This window comes from Tauraco erythrolophus (assembly GCF_009769465.1).
Source record: "Tauraco erythrolophus isolate bTauEry1 chromosome 27 unlocalized genomic scaffold, bTauEry1.pri scaffold_49_arrow_ctg1, whole genome shotgun sequence".
NCBI lineage: Eukaryota > Metazoa > Chordata > Aves > Musophagiformes > Musophagidae > Tauraco > Tauraco erythrolophus.
The window spans coordinates 145,132-166,444 of NW_028238560.1; the positions used below are offsets into that span (position 1 = coordinate 145,132).

General features: G+C 42.5%; 1 protein-coding gene across 1 annotated transcript; it reads right to left on the reverse strand.

Moving 5' to 3' along the window:
• Nucleotides 1–14,961: 14,961 nt before the first annotated feature.
• LOC104372533 (tubulin alpha-1C chain) lies at nt 14,962–20,933 on the reverse strand. The gene is given in 7 exon segments (XM_086630316.1): nt 14,962–15,303; nt 15,545–15,648; nt 15,651–15,800; nt 15,803–16,232; nt 17,587–17,735; nt 20,718–20,810; nt 20,813–20,933. Coding segments are annotated over 7 exon segments (1,245 nt in total). The 5' UTR covers nt 20,838–20,933; the 3' UTR covers nt 14,962–15,009.
• Between the last annotated feature and the right edge of the window lie 380 nt (nt 20,934–21,313).

Below are 21,313 nucleotides of genomic sequence, written 5' to 3' on the forward strand. Positions count from 1 at the left end.
GGCCTCTGCCGGTAACGGGGATGAGGAGGCGCCCTCCCCCCGCACCAACGACTAACGTGGTTCGCCCCCCGCCGGGCGGTGCCCCTCCTCCGTTACCCGGGGCGGGGGGACACGGCTCAACGCCCCGCTCCCCCGCAGTGCGGGGGGAAGGGCGGCCCCGCCGCAGCTGCAGGCGCCGCACGTAGCGCACGTGCGTGGCCGGGCGGCCCCGCCCCGCCCGCGCGCACCCGCCGCTGCCTCCGCTCAGCCGAGGCGCGCGGCGGCTCCGGGCCCCCCGCGGGGCGCTCACAGCGACATCCCGCAGCCGCCGCTGCCCCCCGGGCCGTTCCACGGGGAGCCAGTGACTGCCGCGGATACGGGGGAAGCTCCACGCACACAGCTGCATCCGTCACCTTTGGAAATCGTCCCAGATTAAAATGAACCTTTGTGCTGTTCACAACCTTCAACTGGGAAACGAAAAAAAACACCAACCTCTAAGATGAGCACACAATGCTCATGTTGTAATTTTTAATCAAACTTCACTTGCTGACCTAAAATTTTGAATAAAACTTAAGAGAAACGTTCACTGCTTTATTAACACAGTGGCTGATCAAGTCGGCTGCAAGACTTGGCACGGAAGCAGCTCACGGCAGGTCAGGGCTCAGGGCCCTCGGGAACCTAATCCCGTGAAAGCTGCTATCACCTGCACGCACAGAGTAAACTTCCCTCACACCAACTCTGTATCATTCAGTTGCTCCCCTACCACAGAAGAATACTTTCCACACTAAATGTTGAAGTTGTCAGCTCTCTGAACTTCTGCTTACTCTTAAAATAAATAAAAAATTATGTATAGAGCATTCGCTGCCAGTTTAAGATGATGAACCTTATTCTTCTCCTCACTTAAAAATGGAGAGAGAAAAAAAAACCCACACTAAAACCAGCTTTTGTAAAGTGTATTTGTGCAGACAATGGGAAAGGGAGGGTTCCTGGACTCTGAGCCATCGTGGCTGCAAACCCTTGGGTGATGCAGAGCTGAGGCATGGAGGCCCATCAGACACCTCCCAGCCCAGGCACAGCCACAGCTCAGAGAAGGCTACAGAAAAGAAGCTGCTCTAAGCCTGGCAGCACAGGCCTCTGTCCAACACACAATGGTTTGGAGGCCACACTCAGCCTGGGAAGGTGCCAGGTCTAAGCTAGCTGCTGGATCAGCAAGTGTCTCAAGAAGGCGAAGCACTGGGTGTCAGCACCAAGAGCTGAGCTCTTTTGAAAGTCTCACCCTTGTAGGGACACACCCTGATCAGGCTTCAGGGCAGCAGCCAGGCTCAGGTTCTCAGAGCCCTGGAGAGACCTCCACCATTGGGAGCATCTCAAACTTTTCCATGAGCTCTGGGAAGAGGCCCCTGCAATTTCCTTTGCTGAATTTTATGACCAGAACCCCACGAACTCACTTCCTTGTACAAAAGCAGTATCAAGTTCAGACAGAAATCTTAAGCCATTTGTGTAAAATGCCCCATATCTATTTTATACTTTGACTTTACACCAACAGAATCTCCAGTACAAATTGCCTTAATACCACAATCTGGAAAGAAAACTAAGGTGCTTAATCACCTTTGAACAGCTGCTCTGCATCGTATCCAAAACAAGGGTGTCTGGCACAGAGAACACTTCAAGCAACACTACTTTTGTGACTTCAGGTCTGAGAATTTCCCCAAGAGTTTCAAGGATGCTTAAACACCAGCAGTTTTGGGTGGACAGCAAATAAATATTTTTGGCAATGACTCCTCGAGGACTTGTTCCATCATAGCTGGAAGGACCATGTTTAGCAGGACCATTTCTGCGGATGCAGTCACATACAAGTCAAGATATGACCCAAGGATGAAGCAGGTGCCCTGAAGGGAAGGCAGGGTGGCTCAGGTCTGGATAAGATGGAGATTTAGGGTAAGTAGTACACTCTGGAAGGTCTGTGTACCCCATCAGGCATCTTACTTGTCCTTCCACCTCACTACCTGCTAATGTAAACTCTTCATCAACACAAAACTTTTGCACACTGCCTTCTCTTGTATCCTGCTTCTGCTGGGACATCTGCAGAGTGTTTGTTGTATTCAGGGGATTAACATGGCACAGTACTGTCTTAGAAATCAATCATCTCAGAATCTGGATTCTGTGATGAATTCCCCAAGTACCACAGAAGCATGAACTGCAGAAAGAAAAACAGATTTCATTCAGCTGGAATGAGAATATAGACATTCCTTCTTCATGGTTCAGGTGACTGTCATTAATTAAAACCTTTATTAGATAGGCTTTCTTCAAGCCTGTTACATTTGTTCCCAGTGAACAGAATCTCCCATTTGCTGTAGTTCAGTATTACACCCAAGAGACAGAGCAAGCTGCTGTCCTGGCAGTGACCTAGCAGACACATCAAGAAATAAGGGAGTATCAAAGCTTCTGACTGAAGGCGAATACTCTTCACTAGGTCAAGGATTTTTCCTTGGCAAGTCCTCCATCCTCACTCACTTGTGCCTAGTCCTGTGCCTAGCTGTGAGCTCTGCATAGAGCATCTGTCCAGAATCCTTCACGTTTGAGTGTCGCTTCACATGCTGCTTCAGCACAGCTTTCTTCACATACCATTTGTTTACAGGAAGTCACATCAACCTGTAAGGATACTTAGCCAATTCTGTTTTGTTGGGCAGGAACCATACTGGGAATCTTCCTACTGTACTAGTACAAGTCTCCCCTCTTCTGCACTAGCCATCATTGCCTGGAGCACCACGTTCATAAAGCCTGTATTGACTTGCTCCAACTCAGACTGAAAAAAAAATTAATCTTCCCTCCCTTTTATGTACATGCCCATGCTATTCTAGCCTACCTTTCCTTTTCAGACAAGGTGAGTACCAGTCCAGAATAATTCCAGTTAAATCAGCATTTAGATTGATACTTGGTAACTTTGGATCACATTCCATCCATTTCCAGGCATACACTAGACAGCTGTTGATTCCAGTGCTAAGAACAGGCAGTCATGAGGGGAGTAGCTAGGAAGAAGCAGGACCTCAGTCAGGAGAGGGCATCTTTCATCCCAGAGGCCTGGAGTCTGTTCAGTTTAATCTGGTAACACAGCAAGAGCCTTTACCACAGCCAGCTCCTCTGGCACCAAGTGTTCGTTGCATCGGTGCAGAACAGCAGGAACACTGAGATGAGATATAGGAAAGACCATATCCTGGGCCTCCAAGCAGACAGAAGATATCTGCACTTCAGACACTGAAAAAGCTAACTAAACTGCTTCCAGAGCCTCCGTAGTTAGCAATACTTAAGAAAATATGTTAATACTACACAACCTCACTCCAGAATTACCTAGAAGCAAGGTGGAGGAGATCTTGCCCATGGGAGTCCAAGTTTTAGACTACCATGTCCAGAGATGATCAGCACCACATAGGGAGTTTACAGTCAGGTTTTTTTTCTAAGTCAGAGATAAGTGAAACTCCACTGAAGTTAAAGCACTCATTTCATCAGCAGGCAGTTTGGCCTAATTAAATACTATGTGTTTAGATGGTCAAATTACAGTGCAGGGAGAGAAATCTGCTGAGCCTTTCAGCTCTTTAAGAAACTAGGTTGGGAACAAACAGATTTAGTAAGCAGAATCTGACAGATCAAACCAAACCAGTTTTCCTGGGCAAACCAGCAGCCTGTACAAACCTGCAAAGCAGTTCAAGTTTCATCATCAAGGCTAGAAAAGGGTTTTTACATTTTCCAGAAAGCCAGCTGCTCCCAGAGATGCTGATGCATGTCAGTCCTTGACAAAAAGGACTATTGGTGTAAGCTGCTGCAATCTCAGGATCCTAGTTAGAATTATGGAGTATTCTGGATATAACACTGTCCTCGTTTTAGCTGGGACAGAGTTTTTAGCAGCTAGAAGAGCTCCATGTTTTGGTTTTACTCAGAGGCTCGCTCTGAGGAGAACGCTGATAGCAAGTTGATGTTTGAGACTCCAAGGACTTTTCGGTGTGCCGGAGTGCAGAAGCACGGTGGGATAAGGGGGGAGCATAGCCGGGACAAGGGGGACACGATTCCCCTTGTGATTTGTGGTGGAACTTAAGATTGAGGCCAAACTGGCCAATCAGCATTCCATATCATGCAGCGCCATGCCCAGTATAACAGTGAGGGGCAGCCGCACAGAAGGGCTTTGGCGCTTTGGCTCTTTCGCCGCTTTTGCTCTTTCGCGCTTGCTGCGCTGTTGCTCTATTGTTTTTCTTTCTTTCTCTCTCTCCCAGCACTCCCACTCTCGGAGTGCTATCTCTCTCTCTCTCTCTCTCTCTCTCTCTCTCTCTCTCTCTCTCTCTCTCTCTCTGCCCCTCTCTATTTCGGGGCCTCGCGTTCGTCCGGGATTGCAGCTTCGGGACGAGACGGGCTTTGCATACGAGGGGGTGGTGAGCATCTACCCTGTGTATTAAATCATCTGCATTAAACTGTTCTTATCTCAACCCACGGGTTTCCCGTTTATCCTTTAATTCTCTCCCTCATTTCTGGGGGTGGGGGAGGGGGAGTGACCGGCTGTGTGGGCGGGTCAGCCTAACCCACAACAAACACAGGCTATGGACATTTATAAGCATAGCTTCCAGCTCATAGACATCGTACTGACTTTTGCTTTGACACTAGGCACCCAGACTGTTTGTCTCACATTGCTTCTGCTGAGACTTAATCAGCAGGACACATTGTTAGATGGAGAATTAGGTACTTTGCTGGCAACTTCTGCTACAAGAGAAATATTGTTTTCAACACATAGATGCCCTGGTACTTTTTTTTTTTTGCTTTTTTTTTCCAGAAGCTGCCCTCCATGCTCCACTCTGTGCTGGCTGACATGCCGGCTCAAATGCCTTCTGTGCTCTGAGGAAGCCAAGCACCACTAGCTCTTAACTCTTCAGACTGCAGGCTGAAGATGTCAGCTACAGGAAACCATGCAGAGGGGCCATGCTGAAGGGGTAGGCAGGAAATCTGAGCCTCATTTGTGAGCTAGAGCTGAGCTGGCCGAGGACAGAAGTCCCACAGCTGCACACAACACAGCTCCTCGTGGGGACTATGTCAATAGGCAGGTAAAAACAGCTGGTAACCATGTGGAGGACTAAAATACCTCTGCTCAAATATGGAAAGTCCTCTGGAGTTGTGCAACTGCCTTCAGTATTACTTTTATTAATAAAATTCTTAAGTCTCATACCCTATCATTAGCTACTATTAAAGGCTGAGTAAAGTCCTACTCCAAATCCTTGGCCAGACTGCCATAACAAGGATAAGCAAACCACAACCATAGGAAGCACTGGAAAGGCAGAGCTGAGGTGCTGTTTCACATGTCTCTGCTCTCAGGCAGCTGCTGACTCAGGCTGAATAAATTAGGGTTATACCTTCTTGCTCCTCACCATGCTAATACCAAATGGAAGCAGTGTGGGGCACAATCTGCTTCCAGGCAGGATGTGCAGAGGGTGGGATTCTTCCAGTTAAGTGTGGAGGCTGACAAGGGACCAGTCATCAATGCATAACTTGGACAGTCAGTGAGGGTGAGGCTTTGACATTCATTATCGTAAAGCAGGCGTCTAAAACAGGTCAGAGTAACCTCACCCTAAAATCCCCTTACTTCTCTGCATTGCCTGTATAGGGAGCCTTGGGTGACTAGTTCAGCTCCAGACCTCGATGCTTGAGAAACTGAACCGCACTACTAGGCCCTGGCAACACACCAGAGCAACTTGGGAAATACAATTTGCCATGATGAATAAAACCACAGAGCACATCTTTTTTTCTTAGAAAAAAAGACTTCAGAATGAAGATGCAGTTTCTCCACCCCTAACCCCTTAGCTGCAGTGAAACAGAAAGTACCATCACAACTGTTCTCCTAAAAGTATCTGAACTCAGCTGTGGTTTCTGCACAGGGTGAGTAGAAGCAGCACCTAAAAAAAACCCCACCAACCACTCAGAAGACTGTACCTTGTGCTAGTCTTGCAGAGCCCACTACCACAAAGTGGTGACAGATTGCACCACCACTGATAAACCCACTGCCCTCTTCTCCACAATTCAGCAACACTTCAGGCCCAGGCAAGAAGCAAAGCTGGCTTTGCAGAAAAGTTTAATTAACAAGCCTTGTTCCTAGTCAAGCTTCCTGCCTCTGCTGCAGCTGAAATCCCCCATGATTACCCAGACATATGCTCCAGGATTCTCTTGCCTTTAGACACATAAAGGGTAACATTAAAGAGGCAGTAAGGAGACTTCATTAGCTTGTGCAATAGCATAGTACTCAGGGGATGTTTGTGCTTGGGTAACCTGCAGCTGCATTCAGGATGGATTTACACACCTAGTTCAAATATGCAGATACTACCCAAGCCCTCAACACTTCCCTCCAACAAGCTACTACCCAGGTTTCAAACAGCAAGTATGCACAAAGTAATCTAAGCATTTGTGGGTCACTTAAAATACACTAAATTTTTACAATCCAAGGCTGAACGGACAAGGAGTCAGAACACAAGAAAAAGTTTGGGTTTTAAACCACCATCATTCACTGATGAAAAGTCATGGAAAAACTGCTTTTAGAAGGGATTTAAACATGCAGAAATAGTTGCAGATCACTCAGGTACATTGGAAAATGTGTAAGAGCTACATGAATTAAGGCAGAGAAAAATATTTCAGACAATACTGATGACAAAAGTGACAATGTTAGCAAAGCAAAGGTGGTAAGAAACAACATCAATCGTACAAGGCAGACTGATACAGAATCTGGTAGATGGCACACAGGTTTTGCAACCAGCTGGGGAGCCAGAAGGCAATTCAAAGAGGAAAGGATGTGATTAAACAACCTGGCAATGGAAAGAACTTAGGAGGATAGACCATAAAATACCAGAATTTTTGCAAAGGAAGCCTGGCTTATTGTGTTTATCTCTAGAACCACACACATCTGATGATGATGTAAAATTTCAAAATCTCCAACAGAATTTAGAGCATCTTTTGCAAGGAAGTACAAGACTGAACAAGAAAAGCTTTCTAGTGACCACAAGTAACACCGTAAGGATTGCTCTTGATCTGCCAGCACCTACAATTAGCAAAAAAAAAGATGTATCCGCACATAGGTGCTTTAGAGAAGTGTCTGCAATAAACGAGTATGAGCATTTAATACATCTAATCAAAAGTAAATATGGTCTAAATCAATATGCAGTCCAGCTGCCCCACTCAGCCTCACCAGGCATGCAGACACTGAGACATTAAAATACTTGTACGCAGTGAAAATAATGAAGATAATGAAGTCAGTGCACATATGCTGTAGTAGATGAAGCTGGAACTTAAACACACTGTTGATATCTGCAACAGCAGTGAATAAAGAAACAGACACAGAATTTGAAAACAGAGAGAGGAAGATAAACACTAAACATACAGCAAAATGAAAAACAAGAAACAGAAGAGTACTTTGCATAGAACCACCAGTAACTGTTGCCTGAATTATGAAGGAAGTCAGAGAAAAGGAAACCATTCTGGGTGCCATATGTGCTGACTGCAAGACATTAACACCACTTTCAAAAGCATTTGTGGTCAATGGCAGAAACTGTTCTATAATGTATTTTGAGATTTACTGGGACACTTCCATACATACATATGCTTTTGCCTTCCACATAAACACTCCATATAAGTTGAGAAGAACAAAGGCAGAAACCATTTTATCCCAGTCATCAGAGTACGCTTGAGACTGGTTCAACAGCAGCTGTAGCTGACCCATGGTACCCTACAGTTCGCTGATCCCCAGCTCCAGCACCCAGCTGAGCTGGGTGATCTCACACTGAGCCATCTTAGTTCATGACAGCAAAAGAAACTACGCCCTTCTTCCCCCAACCAGGGGTAAGTTTTCTTGCCAGTTTAACACAAAACATAGTGCCAGGGGCAGTGCAAGAACATGCACCTGATTACCTGGATGAGAAAAGAGGGAGCACTGGGATAGCAATAGCCAGTAGTTAAGCTGGTTTAACAGCAGCTACAGACATAAACAAAGCAACTCTGCATGGGACACAGTTTTGACAACTTGTGCAGAATTGCAGAGGATCAACTCCAGAACTGCCTGAAGACAATGCCAGGCTCAAAATGATACATCAGCATCTCTTTGAAACAATGCATACCAGTAGCATTCACCCAAGGCAGGTTCTACAAACTGTATTTTGAAATAACTGAAAAGCCACAAAGATCTCCATTTTCAGTATAACTGACTGAAAAGTAGCTTTTGCAAGTGGTAACGATGCAAGACTATGAAATGCTTTTGACAGTTGTAGCCACAAAGCTCTAACAAAAGGAAAATATGAAGATGCTTAAGGTCTCTGTAGCCGCCTTTGAGAACACTGCTTGGAATTCCTCCCTAATTTGAAACTGTGCAATAAGCCACTCATAGCATCCACCACTGAAAAAGGATTTTGGACACTGACAGTAACCTCATAGATGTCACTGTCTTAAGAGAAATTCACAGAAATGACAGATTAAAACTGCAGAGTGAGAACAGATTCTGAGAAAGTTTTAGTTATTTCAGACAGAACAATTTGTCCCAATTCAAGTTCTCTAGAAGTTAAATGCATAGTTCTGGACTTGACACCTTAGGCCTTCAACGAACACTTAGGAAATTCACTTAATTCTAACTTTACCATCTAGAACAGGCAGAAAAATCCCCCTGTTCCTGTTATCTTCTTTCCCCTAATCCTCTTGATATTGCAGAAGAATCCTAATGCACCTAGCTCAGACTATAGGCAATTTACTTTCAGGTATCATGCTTGGAAAAATTAACCTTACCCACCATACACAAGGCACAGAGTCTGGGAGAGGTATGAATTGACTAAGTATCCCCTTCACTGATCTCTGTTCAATGAATTGCCTGAGGAGCAAAGCTGACAGAAGTTTAAGTAGCTTTATGCAGATAGAGACCACCAATAGCATCTCACCATTTCAATCCTAAAATATTTAGAAACAGAACCACAGCTCTTCAGGAAGAGTTGTAAAGAGGCCCTCAATACAGTGTAATAGCAGTTAAACATCACTCATCACCTCTGAAAGGTAACAAAGCTGAAGCGGGAGAAATGCCTCATCAGTATTAACGCAGCATGTTTGGGACAGCCTTTCTGGAGCTCCGATTGTGTCCATATGGACAGAAACTCAAGCCTGTAAAGTTGTCTGAAATTTTTTTCCCAACTTTTCCAGGATCATCTGATCCTCAGTTCTAATCTTACAAAGTGAATTTAAATATTCCTGCCTATGATTAGGACTCCCTTTCCACTTTTTGAAACCCACAAAGAAAGGCTTAAACCCTTGTTCTTCCCTCAGCCTCACAAAAAAACCCACATGCTCAATTTTGCAGCAGATGATAATATAACATAATTACTGTTGCACATATTAGGCCAAAATTGAGAGACCACCCTCAAACACTTACTGGTATCACATCAGAAGCCTGGGGTAGATCTTAAAGCAGATCTGAGCTCACTTAATAGGTCGGAGTACTTCATTTTAAAGGGATTAAGATGTACTTCCTTTCTTTCTCAGAAAGAGTTATTCACTTAAGACTTCTTAAGTCTTCCTGCATTTCTGATGATCTATGTTAAATATTAGAAAAAGTATTTCCTAAACATTCTAGAATGTTTAGACCCTCACACTTAGTATTTAGTTATTGTTTTCTAGTAAGCATTCAAAAAGTATTTAACTTTTTGTGCCCAAGTACTCCAAGCTCTTGACATGGATCAGGAAAACCAAAACAATGCTGCAGAGAAACTGTGAAACATGCTCCTGAAAAAAACCTGGCAGGTTTACAAATCACTGAGGAAACAGGACAGTATCACAAGAGCTAAGAATATCTTTAAAAACGTTAATATGTTTTGTCACATAAAGCTGGCCATGGAAAGCAGGGTCTTCGGAAAGCCAATGGACAAGCACATGGCATCAGAAAGATGAAGAGACTGGGTTTTAACTGACTCAATTCACTGAAAATCTCCACAGAAGGCACCACTCCTTATGTGACTCTTATCCTTTTTTTTTAATTTAGTCTCCTGGTATTTCTCAGCCAGCACCTACAATATCTTCAGAACAATGTAATTTCTCCTGCTCCATCATGCTCTCATTCCTTCTCTGTTAATAGCCAGTTGAGACTACAAACCTCTGATCCTCTTGCCCAACTGTAAGAAATCTGTAGATCAAAGTTTTTGCACAGTCTGGAAGTTACATAGTCCTCCCTCTTGTTCAGACCAACATAAGAGAGGATTAATCATTATCACCTTGCCAATACACAAAGAAAATCCCTACAGCACTTCTAGCCAAATTCTGCAATATGATGGAAAATTTTTCTTTAGCTCTTTAATGCAGAATTTGTTTTTAAGCCAAGTACATTTTCAGAATTCAAATTAAAAAAAAAATTTTCTTTTTAAGTAATTCCTTATTAACATGATGTAAGAACTGGTGAGATCAGAAGTCACCTAATCCAGTATCTTATTCCTGACAGAAGCCTCAATTGCACTTCCTCTGTACTTTCTCAACCTCTGGTAATTCACAGGTCCTATACAAGATACGATATCTCTACATTTAGTACCCTAGCTCATTTTTCTTCCCAAACTTTTAAGCCTTGTAAAAAAATGAATTCAAAAGGTACAGATGCATTGACCAAAAAAATCTGCAAATAATTTGAGTCTCAAATTGTTACAATACTTCACCAGGGAAAGTGAAAAAGCCACCCCATTACATTAAAATAGCTCTGCATTATAGATAGTGACAACTGCTGTTTTGCTTCCGTGAAGCATCTCCTATATAAAGGAAAACATGACCTTGTGCAAAGGCAAACAGGTTTTTTTTTGGCAGAAATATAGGCATTTTAAAAACATCAGAAGGGAATGGCATGGGGTAGTATATTGGCAGCATTGTATCTCAGATATCAAGTCTCCACTGTTACAATGCTCATGCACCTTCTAGTCAAATCTGCAAAGTCAAGCACAGAATGACATCTTCCTTGTCTTAGAGTTTTCCAGAGTGAAAGCAGGATGTCAGCATGAGCTCTAACAAGACGGAAAGCTTGGGACAAGGCCATCAAAGACTACATGCACATTTACAGCAGCACATTGACAGACACTGCTATTCCCTAGCTTTATTTGTTCCTCAAAGTTTTCCACACGAAATCACTCCAAACTGCCCGTGAGACATCATTCTCTGACTCCTTACTATCACATTGTGGAGAAAGGCAGAAGGTAAAGCCAGAAAATCACATTATACAAGTAACATTATCCAATTTTTCAGATAATGCTTTGTATTTTCCTAAAACACTGCCAAAAGCAGTATAATTTGCAATCTTACCTCTACTTTTTTCATCAGAACTAATGGTCACCCGATTGTTTCTTATTCACTTTCAATTAAAATCTCACTTACCAATTCTAACTCCGAAGACCTATGCTCTCCTAAACAAGTTCATGCTTTTCAGCATCAGGCTGCTAGGGGGAATGTTATGTGAAAGAGTTTGAAGTATCTGAGGCACAAAAGCCCTTACTGAATTTTGAGAAAAATTTGCTCTGTAGGAAGAAAGTGGCAGCATGTGCAGCTGTATGCATGTTACCTATACTGTCCGTAAAGCTAAACCAGAGATTTTTATCTTACAACTACATTGTGGCATACTTCCTATATAAATTAGAAATGTACATGATTATATATATATAATATAGGCATTAACATATTAAAAGGCATTCATATTGCTTATTCAGAGGGCAGAGTGGGTGGAAGTCAGATTCTGCTGTACTGCATTCCTCTGGAATGGCACCAGAACTATCTTAAAACAGATTTTACAGATAAGACCAGCCATTTACAACAAAGTTCACAGAAATTCACCATGGGCTTCAGCTCACTTCCTCCTCTCCTCCTCCACTTAATGAGTCATAGAAGCTATTCTGTATCAGGTGATAGCTATTAATTGCCAATCTGGAGAAAGCTGTGTCACCACACAGGTAAAGATATATTTAGTTACCACTAGATAAAGCCTGCATTTCTGCCAGTGGTAACAGCCACACAACTTTCCAAAGCAGAAGTATGGGGATTTCTTACCAAAGAAAGCATGCATTTGAAGTTTAGAATTAAAGAAAGGCTTTCAAAAGAAAATGCTTTCTTTGCACTGTGTTAAGTGACAGCTAATCTTAACCTCTGCAAGTTTCAGGTATTCACTCTTACACTCAAATTTTAATTCAGTATTGGATCTTCTCTACATGTCAGGAAACAGATGAACCATCCATTTGTTAATTCAACCATACAGCTAGTAATTATAACACGTTTAAGGATTTCTGCAGCTAGCTGAAGCAAGAGCAGTTTTAGCAAGATTTTCCTGCTGCAATTATCTTGGCCTCATATCTGAGAAAAACACTGTCTTAGCTCAGTATGCAGATGCCTATGCTGAGAGCTAATTGCCCACTGGCTAATGCAACAGTGTTTCTTAATACTAATGTAAAGAAAATTTGAGTATGATGTGGGCTGAGAATGTATAATGTACTTTCAGCATCAGTCCAATGGTTAACAAGTGACATTGCATCTCTTGTCAACACCAGTGGATGCTTGTCATGTTTCAGCTTACCATCTTCTCAAAGTAGCATTACATGTTATTTTTAAAAATTAAAAGCATAATGCACCTCAAATCTAATGCCTACGTTGAACGAGACTCCCTAGTCAGTTCGAGTTTTTCAAAGAGCTCAGTATTCAATATGCACAAGCCTTTTACAAGGATGCTACAGAGTGCTGTGCCCTGCACAGACTCATCATTGTACACGCCCAGATAAAACATTTTGACGCACTGCAAATCAATTCCACTCTAAGCAGCAGTGTTCTAAAGGGTAATACACATGTACAGTGAAAAAAATAGACAGGACCTGCAGGAAACAGCACGCCAGACTCAAATTATGAAATATAGATAGAAGTCAAATAATTGCAAAAAGAAAATCACACTGAAGGCCAGCTCAGAAATCCACTCCTATACAACCCCCAGATACACATAACTTTCAAAGGAAATTGTAGTGCTGACACTGTGGCCACACAGCATTTTTTCATGATCTGCTAGGAGTACAAGATTTCACACAATATCTAGACATTTGTGAGGCATGAAATGTTTCTGCATATTCCTCATGGGCACAGCCATTACATTAAAATCTGAATGCATGCACTGAGATGAAGTTAATCTGATTTGCAATGAATGTGACTCTCTTGGGTTATGCCTAGCATATTGCTTAATGACCCAGTAATTAGTAAAATAAGTTAGACAACAGGACATGAAATTCTCTACACTTGTCTACCCTGGAACACAGAAACACAAGCAAAAACAAATGAAAAACTCACTGAAACTTAAGACATGCTCAGCTACACTGAATGGCAGGAGGTATGATTTACACAGCATCTGTATATTCTGCACGAGACCATGGCTGACAAGACAGTCTGAGGCACTCATTTAGGTTATAAAGCCTGAAGATTGTTCTCCCTTCTATATAAAATTGGTAACTTCCGTGTCTGCTAAGTTAGATTAACTTCAAATTGGATTGACTCAAACCAACAGCTGCAAGAACACATAGCAATTCAAGACAATCAGCCCAAGCATATTACTGGTCAGGCTTGCAGATCAGGCTATTCTGTCAGACCTTCAATCAACAGCAGCACTCTGCTAATCTAAATTAAAAGTGATACCCCCATCTAGTAGAACAAGTACTCCCAAGTCACAGTCAAAACTGAGGTTAGGGAAAGATTCCCACTTTATGAGTTGATGTCAGATACTGCAGCATTACCTGAATACTGCAGGTTTTCATACAAAAGGAAGTTAAGGCATTTTTTCATACCACAGCCAAGACTCCTGCTAAGCAGGTATGCACATCTTCATCAACTAACACAGGCTTCAAGGCTTGGCCTGAATCATGCTCTGCTATTAAATCAGAAGGAACATCAGTAAGGTTGAAACAGGACAGGGAGGAATTTTCCAGCTCAAATCTAGTCTTGAAGTTAGACTTTGGTATCCTATAAATCATATTCAGTATTCAATTGTCATCTTAACATATTTGACTATTCCACCTTTGCTGCTTCAGTGGGAGAGATTCCTCAGAGTCACTCGGCTCCAAGACAGAGATAGAAATAGTCAGGTTATTTGGTTTGTGGATCACTGCCCCGTGTCCTCAAGCCCCCACTCAGACCACGCAGGTTTCAGACAGAGGCTGTCCACATCCAAAGGTAACCTGAATAGCCAACTCCTCCTGTTACATCAGCTTACACAGAAGGCAGAGGATGGTAATTTGCAGATCTGAACCCATGGACTAATTGCTTCTGCAAAAGAATTAGTTTTAGGGAAAAACTAGTGTTTAACTCCAGCCAGCTAACCTAGAGATTTTGCTCCAGACAGCTTCAGGCAACAGGCTGATGCCACAGAAAGCTGGCAGACAGACTGCAGTTTTTGTGAAAGGACAAAGCAACACCAGGGCAACAACCACACAGGTCCTGACAAAGAAGAGGCAGGTTCCTCATGCTATGGTACACCCTTTCTGGACATCTCTTCTTCCAGGTTACTGTATCTCTAAGTTACTGGCCCATGCAAAGTTTAAATATAGGAGAAAGTAACTCAAATAGCCTTTTGTTTTAAAGGTGTTGCATGTTTTCTTGAGGGTAATACAAGGTTAGATCCTGTTGCCTCTTGTGACACCAGCTTTAGAGCCTTGAAAATAATGTACCTAACTAACCTCCCAGAAAAAGCTCAAGCACATTCTAGTCTTGTGTTGTGGGGGACAATATGCACTATTAGCTCTTCAAATTGCAATGTCCTAAGGACAAGAACTCATCTAACTAAAGCAGAATTATTTTATTCAGCCGTCTTTCTCAGAAAGAAATCCTGGACTACTGACTACTTGCATATAGTTAAAGAATGTACATAGTGTTTGGACACTACCAAATGTCTTGATTAAAGAAATTTATTCCAGTTATTTAACATGAAATACACTGCTACTGAAGAGACAGTAAAATGGCAAAGACTTTCAATTCACTTTTTTCTGTTTAATATTCTTCACCTTCATCTTCTCCATCCATTGAGTCTGTGCCCACTTCTTCATAATCTTTCTCAAGTGCAGCCAAATCTTCCCGAGCCTCTGAAAACTCCCCCTCCTCCATCCCTTCTCCAACATACCAGTGAACAAAGGCACGTTTGGCATACATCAGATCAAACTTGTGGTCCAGACGAGCCCATGCCTCAGCAATGGCCGTAGTGTTGCTCAGCATGCACACCGCCCGCTGGACTTTGGCTAGGTCTCCACCAGGAACCACTGTCGGTGGCTGGTAATTGATGCCAACCTACATGAAAAGGAGAAGAGACCATGAGTTTGTTTGCAGCATTTGGCATTGACTATAATCAAAGAAGTCAGACAACATTAGTAGAATAGCGTTTCACTCCTGAAACAACAGCTCTGTATAAGAACACAAGTCTCTTTCTCAGAATAGAAATCAGGTACCTACATGACCTCTCAATGATAAAATATACTTCAGAAGCCCATGACAGCAAATGAGAAGTCTATAAAAAAAACTATGATGTAACTGAGAATTACCTTAAACCAGTAGGGCACCAGTCCACAAACTGGATTGTGCGCTTGGTTTTGATAGCGGCAATAGCAGCGTTGACATCCTTGGGGACAACATCCCACGATACAGCATACAACAGGCCATGTACTTGCCATGGCGAGGGTCACACTTCACCATCTGATTGGATGGCTCAAAGCAAGCATTGGTTATCTCTGACACAGAGAGTTGCTCATGATAGGCTTTCTCTGACGAAATAATTGGGGAATATGTACCAATGGGAAGTGGATACGAGGGTAAGGCACCAAGTTAGTTTGAAATTCAGTAAGATCCACATTTAAAGCACCATCAAATCTGAGGGAAGCAGTAATGGAAGAGACTATCTGACCAATGAGGCGATTCAGATTGGTGTAGGTTGGGCGTTCAATGTCCAGATTCCTACGGCAAATGTCATAGATGGCCTCATTGTCAACCATAAAGGCACAGTCAGAATGCTCCAGAGTGGTGTGGGTAGTCAGGATGGAGTTGTATGGCTCAACAACAGCTGTTGAGACCTGTGGTGCAGGGTAGATGGCGAATTCCAACTTTGATTTTTTCCCATAGTCAACTGACAGGCGCTCCATCAGCAGAGAAGTAAAACCTGAGCCAGTGCCTCCCCCAAAGCTGTGGAAAATCAGGAAACCCTGCAAGCCAGTGCATTGATCAGACTGAAAGAGAAAATATATGTGTTAAAGCAATTGCTTAGACATTAAGAATCCAAAAACAAGCTCAAGAAAGACAACTCCGAATTCTGACACATACCAACCATTCAAGCTTCAGTAAAGTAATAATGAATTTGATTCATCCACCAATAATCATCAATAATCATCACCAATAATCAAAATCAAGGCGGTGCCTCATAAAACCCAATGTATTCTTGGCTATTTTAAGCCCCCTACATACTGGAGGGTGACCTCTCCACTTCAACTTACTATCTCAAAACTTTCCCTACCCCAGTTCTCAGGTCTAGGCATTAGCAATGAAAGACAATAATACTCAAAGAACTACAGACGATCTATCCTTTACACTGATTTGACATTCTCTACCTGTGCAAAATGGAGCAATCCTCTGTCCCAAAACTATTGCTCTAATCCTCTAAGAGCTGCAAGTATGTAACTCAGTTCGGGGAAGTGAGCTGTCAAAATGTGTTACACTGCCATTCCAGTTTAGTCTTCTCGATGCAGAAATTAGACTGCCTTGTCCTCAGAAAGAAGTGCCCTGTGATGCTTAGCTTGATTCCAAGGACTGACAGGGACTTAAGACAGCTTGTAAAAAGAAACTATGACCATATTTTTCAGGTTGTATTACAGCCTGCTGCAAACTTAGCTTTAATTAGAGACAGTGGCAGACAAGTGTTGAGAATACCACCGGTTTCGTCTACAAAAGGTGTACTTTTCAGTAAGACTCATTTAGCATTCCGTATTAAAGCACCAGACGTACACCCTGGATTTTTTGTGCAATGAGAATTCCTTACCTTTGTGACACAGATTTGGTAAAGTACATGCTTAACAGCCCTAAAAAGGGAACTCTAACCTTCTAAGTTGACATCTTCACAAATTTGCCACATGATCGAAGTACTGGAGAGCCTGAAGCATCCCAACTTACTGATATTTATTCCTTTTATAGCACCAGGAAACACAAACAAAAGTCTAAACCACAGAAGCAAACACTCTTATCTAAACTTCCTTGCAAGAGCCCCAGTCAGAGACCAATCCTGTTCCAGCAGGAGCTACGCAAATCAAAATTCTCAGTCTTGGCTTTCTGAAGTTGAACATGGAACTACAAAGTTTTGGGTGTCTCATCAGAATTTTAGGGCACTTTAAAGGCATGTCTGACAGGAATAATCAAACCATTCTCAGCTGGCTAAGAATAAAAAAGATGCAGACTAAGTCCACAGATTCTCCTACTATGGAATAAATTAAAGCACAATTTATAGGCCTATGTATTTTTTGATAACTTAATTTCCAATCCTGTAAAATAGGATAAAGATGTTTGAGAGCCTTCGGTGAAGAAAAGTCTTACCAGTTTCCTGATACGCTCTAGAACTAGATCAATTATCTCTTTCCCAACTGTGTAATGACCTCGAGCATAGTTATTTGCAGCATCTTCTTTACCAGATATCAGTTGTTCAGGATGAAAGAGTTGCTTGTATGTCCCATTCCTAACTTCATCTGGGGAGACAAGATGAATATTATAAGAAGTTAGTTTTCTATGTAGAACAGGTTTTTCAAACTTCTGAGGGTGTCCAGTCAGAAAGCAGCTTGATTTCTACCTATCACTAGGTGACACAATACTTAGGGTAGTCAATGTTTAGACACATTAAGAAAAATTAAGTTACTGCTTAAGAAACTCTCCCATTTTACACACAGGTTTAAATTTTTGACCTGCCAGAGCAATTTAAAAGTGGACTGCAGCAGCAGAATCATTCTTCCACAGTTTAAGAAACTTAAGGCCCACTTTGCAGATCAGCATCTGAAATATTGCTTTTCCCCCTTATTTTCCAAGCCCTCCAGGATGTTGCCTTACTGCTTCTGCAGCTGTGGGCAGTCAGAGCCTATACAACTTGCTTGTCTCCTCCTTTCCATTAATTGTACTTTCTGCCAAGGGAAGAGAATAATGTTCAAAGGAACAGGAGATGATCTTGTAGAGATACTCAGTTATTCAAATACTGAGCTGTAATACTAAGGCTGAAGAAACCATGCAAATGAACACAGAGCATCCCCAGCTAGCTACAGATTTGGAGAATAAATTTAGAGTTACCTCCACTAGTTATTAGAAATATGCACTTACATCTAGCAGGCTAAAGCTCTGTCCTACCACAAAGGTACAGAGACATTCATCACAGCTTTGTCTCTGGTTTAGCTCAAGCCATTCTTGAGTTGTATGCTAATGCAGCATTGCATTCTTTAATTAAAATCAGGCCGAAACCAAAGAGCTTTATTAACCACAGATGAAGTTGCCTTGCATATATTCTTTTTAATCTTAAAAGAGTGAGCAAGACAAAGCAGAATTGAAGATTTAAAGATAGTAACTATTTCAACCGATTTAGACTGACCAGCTACCACTGCAGTTTGCAATCCAATACTCTGAAGTATTTTCAAGCTGCACCAAAATAAAAACCATTTGAAGTCTACCATTCAAAATACATATGTTTAAGTCTTTCTGCATTACCACTCCAAGTAATGAAGAAGTATAGATAAAAGGGAAAAAAATGGAACCTAAAGAAAAGATGCTGGTATGGGCAACATGAGTCAAGATGGTCCTGGGAAAGTAACAAAACTCCAAGAGTTAAAAGGATCAGTCATTGGTCTATGAAAGTGTGCTGGAATAAACAATTTGGACTTTAGGAGATAGCTAAACCAAGCTTTCCCCTGGCATGCCATCCTTCATGTTTTTAAGTCTATCTGGGGCAGATTTTTAAAGACACTTGCATTGAATTTCCAGACATGTTACTGCCCTATTTATGGGTGGAAAATTTGATGGTATTTTACCACATCCACAGACCTGGTGTACATGTACAGCAGTTCTGCTGCTTTCACTTAGAGCAGCACTGATCTGAAGCTCCAGAAATCCCTGGTGTACACACATAGCAGCTACAGACCTGCTATATGCACAATAATTTTTTTTTTCCATGAACACAGGGCAGAGGAACATGCTACATGAATGGGAAGAATCATGCCAGCCCTGCCCGGGAAACTGAATCAATGATTTTCAAATAAGTAAGGCAGGAATAAAGAATGCTAGCCCCCAGAACGGCACATGATATAACCTTTAACAAAAAGCCCTAATACCAAGTATTTCATAAGACAGCCTTTTGCCCATCTCCCCATACTACACTTGCATCATTAACAAGTGCTGGAACACTATCTTTTACCATTTGTCCCAAGACTCATCAGCTACTCACCCCCCCGAGACAAGGCAAGAGCTTTGCCACCTGCTATCCCTCACCTCATTTCTCAGCCTTTTCTGGTTGTTTAGAGCCACCACCTGGCCAGCAGCAGAGGAAGCAACAGCCATGGGGCTCAAGAAAACAAAGTCAGACCTGCAACAGCTCCCGGGAATATTAGTGCATGGCCAAGGGTGCTTGGCTCAAAGTTATCAGTCCAGCACTCCCAGCCTAGACCTGCCCAGCAGCCTTCTGCTCTCCTGCAGAAGTTCATTCTACTGTATTAGCTACAGAAAGTGGTTTGGGCTGTTAAAATGAAAGTAATTACAAGAGACCCACAGTTTGGGTATATATCAGCAGCCTCAGCCTATTAACTCATCTCCCCTCCCCAGCTCTATCTATTGCAGAAAGATAAAACAGCAACTGCACACACAGAGGCAACACACCTCCTCTCCTACGAGAGCCCCAAATCACTGCTTAAGGCAAGACAGCCACAAGACTGGCTCCAGCAGAATTACTTCAGGCACACACAATGCTGAGAGCAAAGACAAGATTCATAACACAAGGAACAAGGGTCTTGTGAAACCAGGGAGCCCACATTGGGCTGGCAGTGTAGCCAATGCCACAGAATGTGGGATTGGTCAGTGGCTGATGCACGGGATCTGAACACTAAGAGCCGGTATTGCCAGAGCTTGGGATACACCTGATTTTCAGGATAAGAGTGGATTATTACTCCATACAGCAGCTGAAAGTTAAAGTGTGTGTTTGGGAGTCCCTGAATTTAGGCTGGCCATTAAGACTCACTTCTGCAAGCACTATTCAAGCTACAGAGAGTAGAATATTGTTTTGGGAAAGCACAGGAATCATTCCAATGAAAATTACAAAAGAAATCTGCTTAATGATATCTATCACATCTTTTAAAAAAGGTTCCTGTTGACTGCTGTACACATGCCATATTGTTTCAAGAGGTTTTAACTTGTTCCTTGCATAGCAAAAGCATGAGGCATATTCAGAAGATGCATTTAAATCCACAGGTTGGCAGAAGGTAATAGCTACATTCTTAGAGCTCCTAGTGCACATTTGCCAGTCTCAGTGAACATAAAGCCAAGTATTTTCCATCACTAGGAAGCTGTAGGCAGCAAGCTTTATGTAGCAAAATGCTTCAGGGCTTCAAATTTTTACAAGACAAAAGAAATGGATCCCTTAGTCAATAAAACATATAAGTTAAATCAAACCTACAGTCCCTTACTCAGGTCACTGTATTTACCTATTACTGCTGGTTCAAGGTCCACAAACACAGCACGAGGGACATGTTTTCCTGCACCAGTCTCACTGAAGAACGTGTTAAAGGAATCATCACCTCCACCGATGGTTTATCACTTGGCATGGTACCATTGGGCTGGATGCCATGTTCCAGGCAGTAGAGCTCCCAGCATGCATTGCCAATCTGCACACCAGCTTGACCAACATGGACTGAGATGCACTCACGCTGTGTGGAGAAAAAATTGCATCACTTAACAGAAACAGCAGTTTCCTTGTTTAGAAAACATTCAGCACACAGCTTGAACTCCCATGCTGCAAACCCATTATAACACTGGCCTTATTGTCTTGGTGTTAGAGGCCTTTGGCACAAAATACAACAGAACACAAAAGCCCCTTTCAGTCATCATCCACATCCCCCTAGAAAGATCCTTTTAGACATTGTCATTTTTACAAACTCATTCCTCCTTGTTGTTTCTGTCTGCAGACAGGAAGAGTTTGATCAACTCTTCCAAATCCTTCAGTCAACTCCTCTCCATACAAACACTGAACATTTAGAAAAACTGATGACTACACCTGTCACTGGCCTAAGTGTCCAGAAAA